This window comes from Dermacentor albipictus, chromosome 3, assembly GCF_038994185.2.
Source record: "Dermacentor albipictus isolate Rhodes 1998 colony chromosome 3, USDA_Dalb.pri_finalv2, whole genome shotgun sequence".
NCBI lineage: Eukaryota > Metazoa > Arthropoda > Arachnida > Ixodida > Ixodidae > Dermacentor > Dermacentor albipictus.
This window is the reverse complement of record NC_091823.1, coordinates 50,964,288-50,984,705: the sequence shown is the minus strand read 5'-3', so window position 1 is coordinate 50,984,705 and position 20,418 is coordinate 50,964,288. Positions and strand designations below refer to the sequence as shown.

General features: G+C 47.6%; 2 protein-coding genes across 3 annotated transcripts; both read right to left on the bottom strand.

Moving 5' to 3' along the window:
• Positions 1–2,697: 2,697 nt before the first annotated feature.
• On the bottom strand, positions 2,698–7,828 carry LOC135898213 (iripin-3-like). Of its 2 annotated transcripts, none has more exons than XM_070536599.1 (3): positions 7,745–7,828; positions 5,980–6,877; positions 2,698–3,716 (listed from the first exon to the last, which is right to left on the bottom strand). In XM_070536599.1, the coding sequence occupies exons 2-3, from the start codon at positions 6,864–6,866 to the stop codon at positions 3,407–3,409; spliced, it is 1,197 nt and encodes a 398-aa protein (XP_070392700.1). In that variant the 5' UTR covers positions 6,867–6,877; positions 7,745–7,828; the 3' UTR covers positions 2,698–3,406. The 2 variants fall into 2 exon arrangements, with proteins under 2 accessions (XP_070392700.1, XP_065283134.2); XM_065427062.2 differs by having other exon boundaries at positions 7,658–7,814.
• A 7,776-nt stretch (positions 7,829–15,604) lies between these two features.
• LOC135898101 (iripin-2-like) lies at positions 15,605–20,264 on the bottom strand. Its single transcript, XM_065426842.2, has 3 exons — positions 20,105–20,264; positions 18,426–19,323; positions 15,605–16,071 (listed from the first exon to the last, which is right to left on the bottom strand). Exons 2-3 carry the CDS (start codon positions 19,310–19,312, stop codon positions 15,762–15,764), a joined length of 1,197 nt encoding a protein of 398 aa, XP_065282914.2. The 5' UTR covers positions 19,313–19,323; positions 20,105–20,264; the 3' UTR covers positions 15,605–15,761.
• Between the last annotated feature and the right edge of the window lie 154 nt (positions 20,265–20,418).

Below are 20,418 nucleotides of genomic sequence, written 5' to 3'. Positions count from 1 at the left end.
CTGCAGGGATATAGCTCACGCTTCGTCATTGCCGTAGTTTCATCGTCGTAATCGTGTCGTCACTGTCATACGTTTAACTGCTTTGTGCTGTATTGAGTTGCGGAAGCTAACTCGGTGTATTCCTAAGCGAATAGCTTTCTTTGGCTCTTTAGCCCGTTTTCGTGTTGGTCGGTGGTCGGAAGTTGGCGGTGGTTGGACTTTGACCGCCTATGGAAAGGCGCCGATACAAAGGGCAGGTGCTTTGGCGAAAACGAATTGCAGAGTACGTTCATCGCCGAACCTCTTTGAGGCCTTGTTTAGATGTTCTGTTCGCGCGCTGTGTCTATATGCTATACCGCTGCAGATCTCCCGGTTAATGACTTTGTTCTCTACGCAATTAAGGAAGGGAACAACAAAGGCTAGCTACCTAAATATCGATTCTCACTGCAACAGACATACGACTTGATGCAGATCGTTGCTTTAATAAAGCGAATACTTTTCTGGAAGCGTTCGGTTATTCGCTTACGTTGACAATCGTCGTCGTGGGTTTCCGCATATAATACTTTTTACATAATGAGATTGGTAAGATTAATAATGAGAATAACACGTTGATAAAAGCCTTAACAGCCTTTTTTGGTGACACGAAAAATGGTTCAAGTGCAGCAGCGTTCCCCGATTATCACATCTGAGCCGATGTACTCCATTGTTTTTTCTTTGAACTAATTTTACTGAAATAGCCATGGCCATGCCGCCATGGCGTAGAAAGAAAAGACCCGCTGCTATGCCTTGGTGACTATGGCGCTGTTCCGTTGAACACGAAGTTGCTGATTCGATTCGCAGCAGCGTTGGCCGCATTTCCATGCGGGCGGAATGCGGTAAGCTTCGTGTAACTTCGGTTACTTTTAGTGCACAATAAAGCGCCCCATATATGTTGTCAAAATTTGTGCGTAGCCCTACCTTCCTATCCCCCCAACTACGGTGCGTTGGGACGTAAAACTCCCAGCAATAATAATAATAATAATAATAATAATAATAATAATAATAATAATAATAATAATAATAATAATAATAATAATAATAATAATAATAATAATAATCGGGGCACGCAATGAGTAGCAGCATAGCAGACAATCGAACTAGCTGCAGTGATTGCCAAAAGGTCCACTCCCACAAGGTCCAATGTGAGCACCTTCTGCGTCGTGACCTAAAGATACATACACATGCTGGGAAACGAAACCGAAATCGGTCCGTAGAAAAAGTATTACAGTAATTTATTTAAGACTCCCTAAGGCTTGCCAGTATTTTCACGGGACAATGAGCAAAACGAGAACAAGGTGAAAGCAGGAGCCAGCGTTACGACAAGTGGATTTGTCTTCTTCAAGGCGACATATGCTTTCCTTGCCATGGTATATATGTATAGGTGGGGTTCTTCAAAAGGGTTCTTCTACATCTTACAGTCAAATTTCCGTTCTTAGCGAGAAAGAAAATACAGGGAATCACACCTTATCCATAAGTTGAAGACATTGCAACCAATAGCCATAAATGTTTCAAATGGAGCTTTTAGAATCTATTCGCTATGCTAAATTTCAAGCTGTAGGCAACAACACTCAGTTTGATTTCTTAGCGTTCTTTTTTTCTTTTTCTTGTTTATTTTTCTCTTTTTTCCTTCTTTCCGTTTTCATTCCCTTTATTTATTTATACCATTTCAGTATCTTCCTTTTTTTTTTTACGAGCACCGTCTTCTGCCGCTCCTTCTATTATCTCTTTCATAGACACGATAGCCCACGACCACCAACGAAACAGGTAATAGAGGGCTGCTGTGCACGCCGTTGATACGCCGTCTGACACACGGACGTTGACGCGTGATTGACAGACGGCCGGGTCCCTGACCTTGTGCACAGCACTCCTTTATTCTCAATTCGACACTCTAACACACCTTCGCTCATTGCCGCACCCACTGGCATTACGCCTTCTCCCATTTAGAGGAACCCCACCTATATATACTGTGGTGAGGAAAGCATTGTAAGCTTTACTTAAAGCAAGCTTTACGTTGTTTGCTTTAAATCAGGGGTACATTCAGGACTCGATGGGAACCAAAGGTCAGTGGGACGCCTCGCATTGGGCGCTCACGGGAAGACGCACAAATGAAGCTAAGCAGGGTGATACTGGCTGGACTAGCTTTGAAGCGAGGGAAGCTTGCAGTAAAATTAATTATGAAGGACGACTGAGAAAAATGGAAGAGAGTAAATGGGCTGGAAGAGTGTTGAGCTATCTGTACAGGAAAAACACTGATTCACAGTGGAGGAAAAGAACTAGGAAGCTTACCAGCAAGTATGCGGCCTGTAGGGTGGGCAACACAGCAACAGAGAATGTCAAGTGGAAAGTCAGAGAGGCTGAAATAATCTCATGAGTGGCGGCATTGGAAAAGAAACCTACCATCAGTAACTACTTAAGAGGAAAAAACGAAATCAGGAAAGAAACAATTTATGATAACTCAAAGAGAAGCTCACTACTTTTTGAAGCGAGATCGGGTTGCCTTGGAACACGCACATATAAAGCGAGATATAAGAAAGGAGAAGAAGCATGTGTTTGCGGCGGCAAAACTATGGAAACTGTGGAGCATGTTTTATTAGAATGTGAAGCCCAGCGGTCGATTTAGACGCCACTGGTCTCCTTGAAGCCCTTGGGTTCAACGAGAGCAGTGGGAAAGTAAACATGTCCGCAATAGGGTTTAGTAACAGGCGATTGGAGGATTGGTGGAAGTAGGGAAACGACAAAAAACGGAGACGTACAAAAGCAAAGTTCGCAATAGGGGATCACAAAATTTGGTTGCGGGAGTTCATAGTGGTTCTTTATTTCTTGTTTAACCTAGGTAGGACATCATTCAGTATAATAGCAAGAGCTTGGTGGCGCAACCTATCGCCCCGTTCCGAAGGGGACGCTCATAACATCCATCCATCCGTCCGTCCATCCATGGTGGCGCCCATGAATAAACGGTTTATAGGTGCGGTGCCGCATTATAGACGGAGCTCATACTGTATTCCTAAATTGTATCCGATTGCACTTTGTTTCTCTTACTCGCAAGCAATCGTATCATTTGCAGGTTGTTTGCAAGCGCAGCGCCTTCTTTTACTAAAACGGTGATCTGTCTTTCTAGCAGCTCAGGATCCATATTGAGTAGGATGGGTGATTCGGGACCACCTGTCTTGTGTGGTTGTGGAGCAGACTTCCTCCCACTCGCTTCCTTTACCTTACCAAGTCACCGCACTCATCGGAGTTGTTTCTTTACTACTTGGGACGAACATAACCTTATTTGACACTAATGCCACGATTGCCCAACTTGCCCCAAGTCGCAAGAAAAGCATGCGTATTCGTTCGAAATTTCCACAGGTTTTGGATTATAATGTATGGAAGTCATGTCGTCTCCTCAGAGCTTGTTCACTTGTCCGGCGAAGAAGATCTCGTTGGTCTTGCGGTCGCGGATGAAGAAGATGAACGGATGGTCAGCCGTGAAGGGGTATGGCCCAAAGCCGGCGCGGTTGACGGCGTCGGCGATGGTTATTGCCGCAGCCTCGGCGCCCTCCTCGTTGACCTCCACCACAGCACGCTGAAGCACGTCGGACACGACTAGCTGACGGTTGCCCGTGATGCCCGACAAGTCCGCATCGCCGAATATCCTCCTCAAGCCCAAGTGGGTCAGGTTGCTTTTCAGTGGGTTTAATTTGTCCAGTTTGAACCTGCGGCGAAAATCGAAAGAGGCTGGGAATGTCGCGCGCTTTCCTTGAATTACGAAAAAAATGAAAACCGCAGCAGCCATGTTCACGGGGAAGAAATATTTGGACATTTATCAATAGGCTGTACAACTCCTGCATTAAGTGTTGCGTTTTAAAGAATACAATGAGGGTTGGTTAATTCTCGTGGCGCACACGTGTATATCTTAAGGCTTGGCACAAGTTAGCTGATACGCCCGGTATGTACGTGGTTTATATATTGCGCGCAAATGTTGAAGTAGAAGCTTGTTATGAGATATTCCGGTGCAAGGAGATCTTACAGTAAGGCCTCGCACAGCGCTCTCACTTCTTTTCTTCATTTTGTTTTTCTCTGGTTTCTCGCAATGTCATGACAAATTCTTGTGCAGAAACGATCAGCAGTAGTCGAGTCGGAAGGTTGGCTACAGCAACTTGCGTTGCTCTCCCACATTCATGGCTGTACGAGAGATTCTACTCATGAACTACTCTTTTTCGTGATTGCCACTATCGAAAGCAGCATTTCGAACGATAGCTCGGTTGCGTGACAAACCAATTCGTTATTAGTACAACGTAGCACGAATCGGGCTACACAGAAAGCTGCGTAAACACCTCGCTCTGGCCTTTAGGTTACTTTCTAGCTGCACAGATAGCTGATTTTAATAAGCATGCAGTACTTCTTAAAAAGAACATTAATATAAAAATTCGAGGTGTCCTTTCTTTTCTAATAGAAGCTTATCAGCATGCTCAAGTCAGCTTTGCTGCCCTACATGCACCTTCAACAGCCGAATGTATAGTATGCATCGAAAGAAGGGAAGAACGTGAGTTCTATTAGTATTAAGTGGTGCTGTAGTCGTGGCTGACGCCCGCTGAGCCCCAGGGAAGTATTCTGTGAGAGTCCACTTCGTGGACAAGTCTATTTCATCTGCAGTTGAAGTTATGATTGGCTGTGTCGCCTGGCCGCTGTGGACGTGCAGCCCAGTCCAGCCAATCAGAACTTAAGCAGCAGCCGAAATCAACATGTCCACTAAGTGGATTCTCACAGAATACCTTCTCTGATGCTATAGGAAGCTACGGAGGACGAGAACGACGGTTCACTTCCCTTTGAAGAGTTTGAAGGTAGCGCGAATTTAAGGGGATCGAGGCTCACACGAAGTCCTGGAGCGAGCTATACGTTGTCATGCACTGTGGCTTTACCTCAACGAGTATAATACGGCCCAATACACAGCACATAGAGCTAGACGAAGCAACGCCCACCAAGATGCCATGGTGGCTTGGCGTCGCGCGGATAAGCCCTAGGGCGCGGGATCCCGTCCTGGCAGCGGCAGCCGCATTTAGATGGGGGCGAAATGCAAAGACTCCCGTTTACCGTGCACTGGGGGCACGTTAAATAACCCCAATTGATCAAAATTAATCCAGAGACCCCCCTGCAACAAGCCTCATAATAATTTTGTGGTTTTAGCACGACCTAATTGCAAGGTGGCGGGTTCTACCTTGCAACTAAGTAAATATTGTGAAGCTGTCATTCTGTGAAGCTATCACGCATGTGTAGTCCGAGCCTTCTTCTACACATTTTATTCCCTCGTTCATTAATTTCACCTTAACTAACGGATAATACCTTGCTATATACGCACGTGTGGCTCATGTTTCACAGTGTTTGTTTTGTTGAAAGCTATCGCTCGAGTTGTTTCAGCTTAGTCTCTGTACTGCGTATGGGAAACCAGCGTTGAGCCGAAGGCGCTGCGGCAGTTTGACTGAGCAACTAAAGCATGCCGACCTCGTCCAGTAAGGAGTCCGGGAAAATATAAAGTCACTTTGAACGATACCAGACGCTCGCCTGTGTCAGTATTTGCTTTATATCCCGATGGTCCAGCAAAGCTCTGTCCACGCGCGTGGTCAGGTGCGCACGCGCTACCGAGTTCAAGCCCACCGGTGCCGCGTCAGGTGACAAGTTGGACACATGTGCCCGAATGTGGGCGGTGAAATTGCTGAGTGCGTTTTTGCCTTCTTTTGCTTTGTCGACAAATAATGTGAGTATACGTGGTCGTTTCAGTTGTGCCGCCTGTGCATCGCACGGAGCAAAGGCAAAATTAATTTGACGTGACATTCGAGATTTTACTGGCCTGCAAATTGCATCAAAATTGCAAGTATACTAAATTGCAGCTACTTTAAGTTCCACCAAGAACAGATTCCACCTGTTCTGAGTCTCTGAAGCTTACAAGTAAATAAATATGTACTTCAAGGCGGCACTCACTTAGGTAGGGAAATGGCCACCGGGAGGCTCCTCAGCGACGCAATGGCTGCGTTGAGCTTCTCCATAGTGAGAACCTGCTTCACAGCTTCCACGCCGTCCCGTGCCTGAGGAAGTACGATGATCATGCTGTAATCAGTGTCACGGTACAGAAGCTCCAGTACTTTCGACAGCAGCGGCTCCGAGAAGCCGCGGTTGGTCGTGTGCCGCACGAACATGGTGTCCACCTGAGTGCCGTGGATGCCGCCGTTGTAGAAGACGTGCTTAGTCGTCTGGCTTGGCTGGAACTCACGTTCCCAAAATCCCTTGAAGAGTATCGCGTTCATGAGCACCAGCCGCGTGTTGGTGTCCAGCGGTTCGCTGAATAGCTTGTCGATCTTGTTGTCCGTCGCCTGCTTGACCCATTCGTTGATGGTGTCCACTGCCTGCTGACCGTTGTGCTGGAAGTCAACGTTAAAGACGTGCGCGTTGAAGGTGCCATTCAGAATATCGTAGTAACTGTCGAGGATGTTGAAGCCTTCCTGGACCACTGCACTATTGGCCACTTCGAGGCCGGCTTGCCGGGCGTGCGCCTGCAGCCTGGAGTTTTGGTAGTAGAAACACTCCTGAACGTCGCCCTCGCTGAGCGAGGCGGCGCTGTATCCGAGCGCTTGGGCGAGCTCCTGCAGCGTGGCACCCCTGGCTCCCATGAAGGCCATGCCGAGGGCTGTCGAGAGGCTGTACGGCGAGAAGAAGACGTTGTCGTCCGGGGGGCTAGGTAGCACCTTGAGCAGCTGAATGGCGAATTCATTGTTCGCTGCAATGAGCTTCTGTTCCTTCTCCGTCTGGCCGAGAGAGAGCTGGAAGCAGCTCACAGCCAGGATAGTGGCCAGTGTTGCCAGTGGCTTCATGATGCTTCAAACTGCATGCGCAGCAACAGCACTAATGAAATGATGCGCCGCTATAGGGGGCCCCGCCGCATTTAGTGAGGCACGAGGCAAGAAGCACTTCGATAATTAACTGATAATCGAAAATGTCTAAGGATTACCGTTACAGACTGTATTTCGAATTTATTCTGCACCATAGTCCAGTGACCTAAGCTGAGATGTAACTACCAATACCTTGAGATGTGAGGTGAGGCGAATGTAAGTTACATAAGAGGAACACGATGCCATTCGATAGCACTGGCATTTAATCTGATTTACCTCAAATATCCTTCGAGCGCAAAGAAAATACATGCATGCTTTCTCTAAAGAATGTCGATGAGTTTATCTGTAATTGATAAATGTGCTATTTATCACTGTGACGGAAACAAAGATTATAGCAAGGATAAATGTGCATGTTGTTCACAAATAAAAGCACAGCGTCCCAAAACTGTGGTGGCTGTCAGTGGGCTAGCGCAAGCGTTCCGCCATCGTCAACACCATCACTTCTCCGGGCCCCTCCTCTTGCCTCTTATTAGCATATTCTTAACCTACACTGTGCTGGGGTTTTGTGGCACCATTTCCAAGAAGACGAACCTAACGACGCCTTCCTCTGACAACAATATCTACAAGCCATCGCGACTGCTTTCGTACCCATTGTTTATAACTTTTTTTCCCCTGTGCCTCCACCACATAAATAACGCGGTACTTCTACGCTAATTACGACCGCACATTTCTTAAGCCCCCATCATAAAATAGCAGTAGGTCTTAGTCCGTACCTGAGCAGCCACTCCGTTCTCGGCGGTGGTCTGCTTACGAACTGCCGAAAGCACGCAAAGATCTGAAAATTGGTCGCCCTTCCTCACCGCCTGCCTCGTCCGCCACGGGTGCTCAGAGCCGGTTCCAGGCGTTGCTTATATGGGGACGCTCGATTCCTCGCATCTAGACGGCTTCCAGTCTGCTCAGGGGACGACTTGGTAACACTTCGCGACACCCTCTCTTTCCCAATGTCTTCAATATAGCGCCTAATCTGGCGACCCCAGGCGACAGCGTGTCGTCTCGTTTTGTTTCGTATTACACTTGCTCGGGCTACGATTAGGAAGAATTTTGTTTCAGTGCAGTGGCGCGAAGAAATTAAAAAAAAAAAGAAAGTCAAGGTCCTTCGATGCCTCGGGCCGTTTCCTTGCCCTTATGCTAGGCGTCAGTTCTTCGCGGCAGTATTTTCTTTTTTTCCTCGGATGTGCCTCATCGGAGTGTTTTGCTGAGTTCAGAACGACCTATAGCGTTTCCTTTCACGCTTCCTTATCATGATTCTCACCCCGACGTATCCGCTTTATTGGGGTAGTTGGACGCATTAAGATATTTTTAATTTTTTCATCATTATTTATTGCTTTCTTTAAACCTAATATGGCGCAGGAACTCGAAGCCGGCTTGATTTACTCGCGCTCCTAGACTGGTGACTCAGACATGTACTTTTGAGTTCCTCGTATCGCACGCAACATTGCAAGCTGCAAAGGCACGCGATGAAAGAATACGTCTCGCATTGTGGAAAATTTCACAACGTTTTGCTTGTAAAGATTGGGGTCGGGCATGAAATAGATGGTAGCTGGCCCGTGCCGTCGCCCAACTCATCCACGCTGAGGACGTTGTTGAAGGGAGAGACTTGTTCTCATCGAGAACGAGGAATACAACATTTATTTGCAGCATCCACATGAGAACGTTACGGTTAATTAGTCTGGCATGACTGAAAGAGAATGCACACTCAGCAGCCGCGCCACGGATGCTTATAAACACTCTGTCCTCCCTAGATCCCTAGGTGAGGAAAAACGGCCGTTCAACGTTCGACCAATTCGGAGCGTCCAAACTCATCGTAGCCGAGCCACATTTGAGGGGGAGGGTTTACACGCTCACTTCCGCACAGGTTTCACTGAACACACCAAGGGGAGAGGCTTTTCGCAGACAGGGCTCTTGCCCTGAGCAGGCACCTCTTCGTCCCTGAGTTGACCCCGCAGACAGTGGCCGCCGCGTCTGTCCATTGACTGACGACTTCTAAGACCCATGACACGGCGCCACAAAACACCTCCTTCCAGTAGTTTCCCGCTCCAAACAGACTGTGACGGCGACGGTGAATCCACTAACAATACTTGGTCCGCCGACTGCGTCTAGACATCCCGGCGCCGCACGGGTGGGGACGCGACGTGTTGGCGCCCGTACAAAGCGAGTCGCCGCAGCAGACATACTGGCTCCAACGGGTTGTTGACGAGGCGCATTGTTGTTTTCACAAAGCGAGTCATCGCAGCTAGCAAGGCAGAGGTCGATGGTCGCTTCCCTGAAGTTCGCCAGCCCCCGCAGGCCGAACGTAACAAGGTTTGAATGTGACGCGTGCATAAAAAAAAAATCCTTTTTCGTCGTGAGTATCGTAGATGCTTTATATCACACCTATACGACGTGCCTGTGCATAACAAAAAGAAATAAAAAAATATATAAAAGAAAGCGTTTCCTGCTTCCTCACAACGCCGGATTTGTGACATACGAAGGTGTTGCAAAAGGTGCAACTGCATCCATACCGTCAGAACCGCTGACATTTCTGCAACTGCTGTGATGCCAAAGGTTTTAGTAATAGAAATCTGGTGCACTGGTACAGATGATGCGAGTATATAAGCCATATTGTGGGTCCTGCTGAGTCCACCCGTAGCTTACTACCAGCCTCCTCGTCCTCCTCTCCAAGTGAAAGCTACATAACAGAAATAGCATACATTTCTGCAGCAATGCTATACGAGGACTCGGCGTCTTGCAAAAATCGTGAATATTGGTTGCACAGATAACAAGACCTGTCCTTGTAAACCGTGTTTCGAGTACCGATCTGTACGGCTTATAAGTGAGTCATAATTGCAAACATTATTGCTCCGATTTTTCCTTTAGCGTTTCCTCATAAAAAAATATTATTCGCTATTTGACTTAACATTCGAAGAGTTATTTAGTCTATATCTACGTCAATAACTTCAGTATTTGCACTGACTTAAGGGAAATGTCCGGTGATATTGTAAACATTATGAACTGCGGCGCGTATCATGTGCTTGCGCGTATCATGTGCTTGCGCGTGTCAAAAATCACAATGGTGTTTTTTTAAAGCAATAATCTCAACCTTTTAAACTTTTTTTATGTCAATTCGCATAAACCGATGACCGGCGGCCATGGTGCCACGACGTCACACGAGACTATCGAAACTATCTTCTGTGCGCTTTGTTGCGTATTTCGCTCTCCTTTGGTGCACAAATGTGTCGCAATCATTATTATTGTTGTTATTATTATTTGCTCGCACCCACGCTGTAATAATTAAACATATCTGAGTAGACGCCCACTCGTGGCAACGGCTCCCTAGTGCGAGTAGTTTTTGAGGCGTTCATCGCCTTTGTAGACGTGCCTGGCTTCCGGTGCAGTGTTCATGTCCGTTTTGCCGCTATTTCCCAGCGGTGGGCGCAACGTGGGAGATAGGTGGTACACATTTGTGCGGGCTCTAAGCGCCATGTCTTCCGATCAAACGGAGAATTGTGCGAGCTCTTCTGAGCCGTCCATTAGGGGCAGCTCTGATTTAGGCTGTTTTCATTACTCTAGAAACGTTTGTTTCAACGATGATGCAAAATTTTAATTCGGCATGTTCTGTTTTCGGCATTACGGCTTTCGAATTTCTGCACGTCGACGCAGAGTGACGCCGAGTGGGAACGCGCCAGCCGACACCGACATTAACGCCGGCGCCAAGATCTTGGGCGCTATTCTCGACACGCATGGCGGCTGCACGGCCGCCATTATCCGCCATGTTGACTTTCTGATTGGCTGCGGAGAGCTCACGTGCCTTGAAATGTGTGCCGGGAAACAGAAGTATTGCAAAATACAATTTTGCGTTTTCATCGAGATGTCGAAACGTGACATGGAGCTGCAAATTTTATCGACTAATGCATTTTTTTGGTGCTTGGCAGCTATAGCGCGACGTTAGCGTACAGAAGCCAGTTCAATGCATCTGCGATTTCGCGAATATGCGGTGGCGATCCAAGATATGCGCCATGCCAGCTTGCTGATTGGCTGAAGGAATATCCCGTGAGGAGCGTCACAGGAAGGGCTGTTTCGTAAACGTCATTTTCACGATGCGTGACGCTGTGCTGGGCCGCCATTGCAGAGATCTTCCGGCATAATTTGTGGTGCGACGAGCCATGCGAATTATTATAATGAGCAGCCATATGCAATAGCAGCCGAGAGGAATGCGTATCGTCACATTTTCCCCGTCGTTTGGCGCCATGGAAATCTTTTTTTCATAACGGGTGCTCATAGCATTTGCATCGCTCTCGCGTGGTGTTGGCATTTGTGTTTGGGGCCATCATTTTTTTAAATGAACTCGTTTATACAAAATAATGTTGGTTGAACATAGCAAACTTTCGGCAATGTTGTCCACTTTTCACAGCTGCATTTGTATTGTAATCAAGATTAATGCGTTTTCGCACAATCAAATTTATATCAACGGCGTCTTTCTAATTTATAAAAAGAAATGTACGCAAGGCAGCGCCTTGAAGTTTCCTCCTGCGGGCCGAGTAACCAGCGAAGTGAACAAGAGATGGCAGCGCCGGCGCTTGCGTCATGCATGCGGATATCTCTGGCGCGCGCAATGCTATCGGTGATATTCAGCCTTTCTCAGCCAGTAGAGTCGGGCAGAGCCCTACTTTCAAATCCCCCCAACTACGGTGCCTTGGGACGTAAAACTAACAACAACAACAACAACAACAACAACAACAACAACAACAACAACAACAACAACAACAACAACAACAACCGGGGCACGCAACGAGTAGCAGCATAGCAGACTATCGAACTAGCTGCATTGATTGCCAAAAGGTCTCGCTGTTCCGCGCCCACGTGGCCCAATATGACCACCTTCTGCATCGTGACCTAAAGAAACATATACATGCTGGGAAACGAAACCGAAATTGGCCCATAGAAAAAGCTTTGCAGTAATTTATTTAGGGCTCCCTAATGCTTGCTAGTATTTGCTCGGGGATATCGAAGTTTGAAATTTATTTAAAGCAAAAAAGAAAAGTCGTAAATGTGAATGAAGTCCTACTGTAATATGAGCGGATTTGGATTTATATTCCTTCTCCACTTCTTCCCACCCCCCACACTTCTTACACATCTACAGAGCATAGGAAGTCATGCTAGCTGACGCGATTGCGTTCTTCTTTCTTTTATATTGCACTTAATGCTAATAATTTTATTTTTCTGCGCTCAGCACCCTTATCAAAATATAGTCGACCAACTATACGCCGGCAAATGGTTACCTGAAATTACTTGTTCCGCGTTGTTTTGGGAAGAGACAAAATGCAGGAAGGAAAGGGGGTGAGGTTAAAGAAACGATTTCTTTTTTATTTATTTTTTTGAGATTCTGTGTAGGCCTAGTGCACCGCCTATATAGACGCCACTTATAGCCACCTAGCGGGCGCTTCTAACAGTACTCTCGGGATCAGTAGCAGACCACAACCCTTTGCAGCAAGGATGGCTGACGTTCGCGGCTGTGATTTCTCCTTTGTGCGGGTGCCAGACTGCTTCTTCGGCGGTGACAGCTTAAGGCAATACGCTGGCCTCTGTAGGAGCGGGTAGGAACATGAGGTTACCGGTGTTTGGGACAACCTGGTCCACAAACATATACGTGCAAGGTGTGTCCCGCAGACAAATGCCATCAACCCAATTTACATGAAGTGGAGCTCATGTTAGCTAGCCGCTAAATTTTGTTAAGTAATGCGATCTCTTGATTCTTTTTTTTTAATTGCCCCCTTGCAGTAATGCTGCTTCTGTACCTCAATAATAAGCACCCGTCATTAGTGCAGTCTTATATCTCAAACAAATCCGCACGGTGCGATGTCTGCACATGTCATTGTGATCCCTCTGCCAGTGAGTACAGGTGACATCGCGGAATAAATACAGTAAAAGCCGTGTCAAGAAAAGTAATTGCGAATTGATTGATGGAAACGCGTACGCTAGTCAACGAAGTAACCAAGCACACGGGTTAATAAGAGCTCGTGTTATAGCGCTGTACCACCGATGCAATTCTGCTGCATAGGCCGATGAACTACCGTTCCCGCTGCAGTTTATTGAAATTTTAGGTTCCCCAAGAGAGCTGCTGGGAAACGTACAAAGCTAAAGTCTGATCAACGTTTCAGTACCTTTTTTTTAAATGTTACTAGAGAGAGATGCGACATGATATATTTAAAGGTAGAGCAGTGCCAGTCAAAGTAGATGAGCGCTGGCGGCAAGGCCAGGTTTAGTCCTCTGCGGCGTGGGAATAATAATAAAGAATTCAGTTGAGTAGAAGATTCACATGCAGAAAGGGACCTACGTTGTGAAACAAACAAATCACTCGGCGTGGTAAGCCTGCTCAGACAGCATCGAGATGTGATGATTTCCCAAACGTGACGCGAACTTTTCAGCGAAAATGGAACAAAAATACCATATGCCGCAACTATTAGCAATTCTTACCCTCAGTTACCTACTCTCTAAACACATTTCCCAAAAAACCACTATATCTAAGATGCTCTCGGGTGAAAAATAAAGCTGTTAAAAAGCACTTGCTTTGTATCATTCCGATAAGACACAGTGTGATTTAGACTGTTATAAACGAGGCAGGGTGAAAACCTCGCACCTCAAAAAAGATCAACAGTTACGCATGAAGCAACTAGCAACAGTTTAACATGCGCGAAGCCGCGCATAAAATGGATGCGAAAGCATGAAGTGCGCGACAGCAGGAGTGGGGCTTTACCGGGCTGCATAAAACAATTTCAGTTCTTGCAAGTTTTAGTAGCTTTAACATACTACACAATGCGCTCGTGCGGTCGCGCTGCCGAGCTAGCGCAATGCAGTAAGGAAGCGGCAAACAGTATAAGCGCCAAACGGCATTCACAACTTTAGCGAACTGTCTTTGAACCGCATGCTGCACTGCAGACGAACTTGGTCGTTTACTCGTCTAAATAGGATTGAGCGGGCAAAACGCCGACACGACAAAGGAAAAGATGAGAACAAGAAATTTCCCGCCGAACGGCGGCGATCCATTGCTACCTTGCTACATTGTTGATGATGCTTTGCCTGTATCGCCTGCGCGTTTTTGCCGGTATTAGAGGCCCCCACAGTGCAACAATTACTCTTCGACATTCCTTGAAGCTTTGGCCACCCCACACATGCGAAGGGCGTTGCTTACTTTGCTCTGAAAACGTGGATGAGACAGAGAAGCACGATCAGCGACGCAGCAAACTGGGGCGCGCGGCTGGCTCCTTTCCCGAGTGTTCTGCGCAAGGCTGCCACCAGTGGCGCTTCCATCAGCGCGCACTACGCCATTTGTAGTTTGCGGCTTCTTTATAGGGCCCCGGCCTGCTAAAGTTTTTTTTTCCAATAAATCGATATATTTATGTATTGCTAATGTGAGCTTTCCTCTTTATACGCCTTCTTTAGCTTGTAGGGGAAGGGGTGCTCACTAGAATTGACGTCTCCTGTTGTTAGAAGTACGATCAAACGCCAAAAACGTGTCCGTTTGGCATTAGACGGCGCGAAAAACTATGACATTGATCAATTTTGACTTTAGCTCCGTTATTATCACGAACGCATTCAGTGATCCGGAACACGCATTGCCGCAGCGAGGAAACTATTGAACACGTTCTTTGCCGTTGTCCCCGATACAACGCGCACGGGCAGGTACTGGTGACCGCGCCGGCCCGTCTTGACGACCGGCCTCTTTCGGAGCATACAGCCGTGGAGCACCTGCTTGTACAGTCATCACGCCACAAATCGGTCAATGCACTCTTGAAGTTTTTTGCCTTCTGGTGGCATATTAGATGACTGTAGTTGTTACGGACGTTCTCCACGTCGATTTTTTTTATGTCTTTGCTTAATCTACACGCTATTCTTTCTGTTTTACATTTTTATTTAACCTTACCCCAGCGCTCGGTAGCAAACCACACTGTCTTCCAGTTTCTCCTTGCCTTTTTCACTTCGTTTCTCTCTCTGTGTGTGCATTAATGCTTCAAGTACGAATGTTTCAGATAAAGTTTTATCTGTGAAGCAGGAAGAAAAATGAGGTTTTTCAGTGTTTCTCTATGTTTAAGTGTACCGATTGTTTCGTCCCCATGGCGCTTCTTATCTTGGATGCCTATGAGACGACTTTTCCCCCTTCTTCGCCTCGCTGTGCATGGCCATTCTACAATGTCGAATCTTGAAGAAGGCAACGATCACCGGTATGACGACCATAGATGGTGATAGCCTAAGAATGCAGTGGCAAATATACCTCTATTTAGTTCGGAGAGCGTGCATACATGCGCCACCCAATTAAGTACCGCCAATATCCGTGACATCACCGTAGGGGCAGAGTCCTTTCCATGTCGGCGTTTCTCGGGAACAATGTTTTGGAGCACGGAGGCGTGGATTAGAGGTGCGGTGCCGAATTATGGGCGGAGCCCATACCGGATTCTTCCGCTGCATTCGATTGCACTTTGTTTCTCTTACTCGAAGGCACCCTTATCGTTTGCAGATTGTTTGCAAGCGCAGCCCCCCCCCCTTTTTTTTTTACAGGAGCAGTCTTTCTAACAGCTTAGAATTCACATTGACTAGGATGGGTAATTCCGGACTGCCTCTCAAGCGCGGTTGTAGAGCAGACTCCCTCCCCCTCGCCGCCTTTACTTAAGCAAGTCCTCACACTCTTCGGAGTTGTTTTTTTATTATTTTAGAGGAACGTAATTTAATTTGACACTAATGCCACGATAGCTCAACTTGCCACAAGCCACAAGAAAAACACGCATATTTGTTCGAAGCTTCCGCAGGTTTTGGATGATAACGTATAGCAGTCATGTCTTCTGCTCAGAGCTTGTTCACTTGTCCAGCGAAGAATATCTCGTTGGTCTTGCGGTCGCGGATGAAGAACATGAACGGATGGTCAGCCGTGAAGGGGAATGGCTCAATACCGATGCGGTTGACGCCGACGACGCTAGAGACCGCCGCTGCCTCGGTGCCCTCCTCGTTGACGTCGACCACAGCACGCTGGAGCACGTCGGACACGACTAGCTGGCGGTCGCCCGTGATTCCCGACAAGTCGGCGTCACCGAATATCTTCCCCAAGCCCAAGTGGGTCAAGTTGCTTTTCAGCGGGTTCAGTTTGTCCAGCTTGAACCTGCGGCAGGAATAAGAAGAGGCTTGAAATGCCGCGCACTTTCTTTGAGTCAGGGAAAAAAATGAAAACCGCAGTAGCCATCTTCACGGGGAAAAAATATTTGGGTATTTCTCAATAGGCTCTGCAACTCCTGCATTAAGTCTTGCGTTTAAAAGAACGTATTGAAGGTTGCTTAATTAGTCATAAGGGTCTAAGCGTGTAGTAAAATATACTTTGCTTTGCTCCAGAGGACTGTGAGCGCCAGAAAAATGCTTGCATTCTCGTAGTGCACACATGTATTGTTGAAGGCTTGGCACAAGTTAGCTGATACGCCCTGTATGTACATGGTTGCTATATAGCACGCACATGGTGACGTAGAGGCTTGTTATGGTTTATTCTGGTTCGAGGAGATTTTACAGCAACGCCTTTACACAGCGTTTTATTTTTTTCTTGTTTTTTGCTTGTTTCTCGCATTGTCATGGCACATGCTTCTACAGAAGTGACCTGCAGTAGTCGAGTCGAAACGTTGGCTACTGCAACGTCCATTGCTCTCCCACTGTCATGGTTGCACGAGAGATTCGATTCATGAACTACTTCTTTTCGTGATTGCTAGTTTCGAAGCCTGCATTTTTAACGATAACTTAATTGTTGGCATGAGGAGCCAATTCGTTGTTAGCACAACGTGACAAGAATAAGGCTATACAGAAAGCTGCGTAAACACCTCGCTCAGGCCTTTACGTTACGTTCTAGCAGCACGGATTGCTGACTTTAATAAACATGTAGCAGTTCTTTAAAACAACATTAATATATCGATTCAAGGTGTCTTTCTTTTTTTTCCTTATAGCTAGAAGCTTATCAGCATGCTCAAGTCAGCTTTACTGTAAGGTCTGAGTAGATTTCCGCCCTACATGCACTTTCAACTGCGGACTGTGTAGTATTAGCCGAAAGAAGCGAAGAAAGGGAGTAGCAGTACTAATAAGGTGGTGCAAAGTCGTGGCTGACATCGTATCCCGCCGCTGAGCTCTGGTGCTAGGAAGCTACGGAGGAAGAAAAGGACAGTTTACTTCCATTTTCAGAACTTGAAGGTAGTGTGAATTTAACGGGAGGCTCACTTGAAGTCCTGCAGCGTCAGCTACGTTCACGCGCACAGTGGTTTTACTTTGTCAAGGATAATACAGTCCAATACGCGGGAGAGAAAGCTGGACGAAACAACGCCCACCGTGGTGGCGTAGTGGTTTCGGCGTTCCCTGATAAGCCCGAGGGCACGGGATCTATTCTCGGCCGCGGCGCCCGCATTTCGATGGGGGCGAAATGCGATGACTCCCGTTTACCGTACACTGGGTGCACGTTAAAGAACCCCAGGTGATCAAAATTAATTCAGACTCCCCGCTAAGACGCGCCTCATAATCATGTCGTGGTGCTAGCACGACTTTGTTGCAAGGTAGGGAGCGCGACCTTGCAGCTAAGCAAATAATGGGAAGCTGTCGCTCTGTCAAACTATCAGGCATGTGTACATCGAGCCTTCTTGAACAAAGTGTATTTCCTCTTTCATTATTATCACCTTAACCTAGGGATAATACCTTGATATATACGAATATGTGGCTCGTGTTTCACAGTGTTTTGTTGCAAGTTAGCGCTCGAGTTGTTTCGCCTTGCTCTCTGTGCTGCGTATGGGAAACCAGGGGAAGTATTCTGTAAGAGTCCACCTAGTCGACACGTCTATTTCGTCTGCTGCTGAAGTGGGGATTGGCTGTGCCGCCTGTCAGCTGCGGACGCGCCGCGCAGCCCAGCCAATCAGAACTTCAACAGCAGACGAAATGGACATGTCCACTAGGTGAACTCTTATAGAATACCTCCCCAGCGTTGAGCTGAAGGCGCTGCTGCAGTTTGAATGAGCAACTAAAGCATGCTGACGCCTTTCAGTGTACAGGAATCCGCGAAAATATAAAGCCATTTTTTAAGGATAACAGACGCGTGGCTGTATCAGTGTTTGCTTTATCCCGTTGCGTCCAGACAAGGTCTGTTCACGCGCGTTGCCGTGAAGCGCACGCGCTGCCAATTTTAGGGCACAGCAGTGCCGCGTCAGGTCAGAAGCTGGACACATGTGCCCGAATGTGGGCGGTGAATTTGCCGAGTCCGTTTTTACTTTCTTTTGTTTTGTCGATAAATAATGCGAGTACTTGGTCTTTTCTCAGGTGTGCCACCTGTGCACCTCACGGAACAAAGGCGAAATTAATGACTTCGACGTATTCGAGACTTTACTGGCTCGTAAATTGCAGCCAAATCGTAAGTACTTAATTGCAACTACTTTAAGTTCCACTTGTTCCGAGTCTCTAAAAATGACGAGTAAATATGTACTTCAAGGCGGCACTCACTTAGGTAGGGAAATGGCCACAGGGAGGCTCCTCAGCGACGCAATGGCTGCGTTGAGCTTCTCCATAGTGAGAACCTGCTTCACAGCTTCCACGCCGTCCCGCACCTCGGGAAGTACGATGACCATGCTGTAATCGCTATCACGGTACAGAAGCTCCAGTACTTTCGACTGCAGCGGCTCCGAGAAGCCGCGGTTGGTCGTGTGCCGCAAGAACATGGTGTCCACCTGAGTGCCGTGGATGCCGCCGTTGTAGAAGACGTGCTTAGTCGTCTGGCTTGGCTCGAACTCGCGTTCCCAAAAGCCCTTGAAGAGTATCGCGTTCATGAGCACCAGCCGCGTGTCTGTGTCCAGCGGTTCGCCGAACAGCTTGTCGATCTTGTTGTGCGTCGCCTGCTTGACCCATTCGTTGATGGTGTCCACTGCCTGCTGACCATTGTGCTGAAAGTCAACGTTAAAGAGGTGCGCGTTGAAGGTGCGATTCAGAGTATCGTAGTAACTGTCGAGGACCTTGAAGCCGTCCTGGACCGCTGCGCTATTGGCCACTTCGAGGCCGGCTTGCCGGGCGTGCGCCTGCAGCCTGGAGTTTTGGTGGGAGAAACCCTCCTGAACGTCGCTCTCGCTGAGCGAGGCGGCGCTGTATCCGAGCGCTTGGGCGAGCTCTTGCAGCGTGGCACCCCTGGCTCCGATGAAGGCCATGCCGAGGGCTGTCGAGAGGCTGTACGGCGAGAAGAAGACGTTGTCGTCCGGTGGGCTAGGAAGCACCTTGAGCAGCTGAATGGCGAATTCATTGTTCGCTGCAATGAGCTTCTGTTCCTTCTCTGTCTGGCCGAGAGAGAGCTGGAAGCAGCTCACCGCCAGGATAGTGGCCAGCATTGCCAGTGGCTTCATGATGCCTCGATCTGCATGCGCAGCAACAGCACTAATGAAATGATGGGTCGATATAGGGCGCTCCGCCGCATTTAGTCAGGCACGGAGGCAAGAAGCACTTCGTTAATTAACTGATAATCGTAAATGTCTAAGGATTACCGTTACAGACTGGATTTCGAATTGATGATGTACCATAGTCCAGTGACTTAAGCTGAGACGTAACTACCATTACCTTGAAATAGTAGGCGAGGAGAATGTCTGTGACGTCAGAGGAACACGACGCCATTCTATAGCACGGGTATTTCATCTGATTTACCTTAAAATCCTACGATTGCAAAGAAAATACACGCATGCATTTTTTTAAAGAATGGCGATGAGTTTATCTATAATTGATAAATATACTATTCACCATTGTGACAGAAACAAAGATTACAGCCAGCATAAATGTGCATATTGTTTGCAGATAATAGCGCAGTGCCCGAAAACTGTGGTGGCTGACAGTGGGCTCGCGCAAGCTTTCCGCCGTCGTCAACGTCATCGCCTTGCTGGCCACCTCCTCGTGCCTCTTATTAGCATATTCATAACCTATACCACGCTGGGGTTTTGTGGCACCGTTTCAAAGAAGACGAACCTAACGACGCCTTCCTCTGACAACAATATCTACAAGCCATCGCGACTGCTTTCGTGCCCGTTGTTTATAACTTTTTTTCCCCTGTGCCTCCACCACATAAACAACGCGGTGCTTCTACGCTAATTACGACCGCACATTTCTTAAGCCTTAATCACAAAATAGCAGTGGGTCTTAGTCCGTACCTGAGCAGCCGCTCCGCTCTCGGTGGTGGTCTGTTTACGAAGTGCCGAAGGCGCGCAAAGATATGAAATTTGGTCGCACTTCTCCACCGCCGGCCTCGTATACGCCACGTGTGCGCAGAGCCGGTTCCAGGCGTTGCTTATATGGGGACGCTCGATTCCTCGCGTCTAGACGGTCAGGGGTCGACTTGCAAACCCTTCGCGACACTCTCTCTCTCTCTCTCTCTCTCCAATGTCTTCAAAATAGCGCCTAATCTGTCGACCCCAGGCGACAGCCGTGTCGTCTCCATTCGTTTCTTATTACGCTTGCTCGGGCT

Excerpts from the sequence above, each read along its gene's own strand:
- LOC135898213 (XM_070536599.1), bottom strand. The coding sequence starts at position 6,866 with ATGAAGCCACTGGCAACACTGGCCACTATCCTGGCTGTGAGCTGCTTC. Across the intron at positions 3,717-5,979 it reads GTGGCCATTTCCCTACCTAA|GTTCAAACTGGACAAATTAA; the intron begins GTGAGTGCCGCC and ends TTTTCGCCGCAG.
- LOC135898101 (XM_065426842.2), bottom strand. The coding sequence starts at position 19,312 with ATGAAGCCACTGGCAATGCTGGCCACTATCCTGGCGGTGAGCTGCTTC. Across the intron at positions 16,072-18,425 it reads GTGGCCATTTCCCTACCTAA|GTTCAAGCTGGACAAACTGA; the intron begins GTGAGTGCCGCC and ends TTCCTGCCGCAG.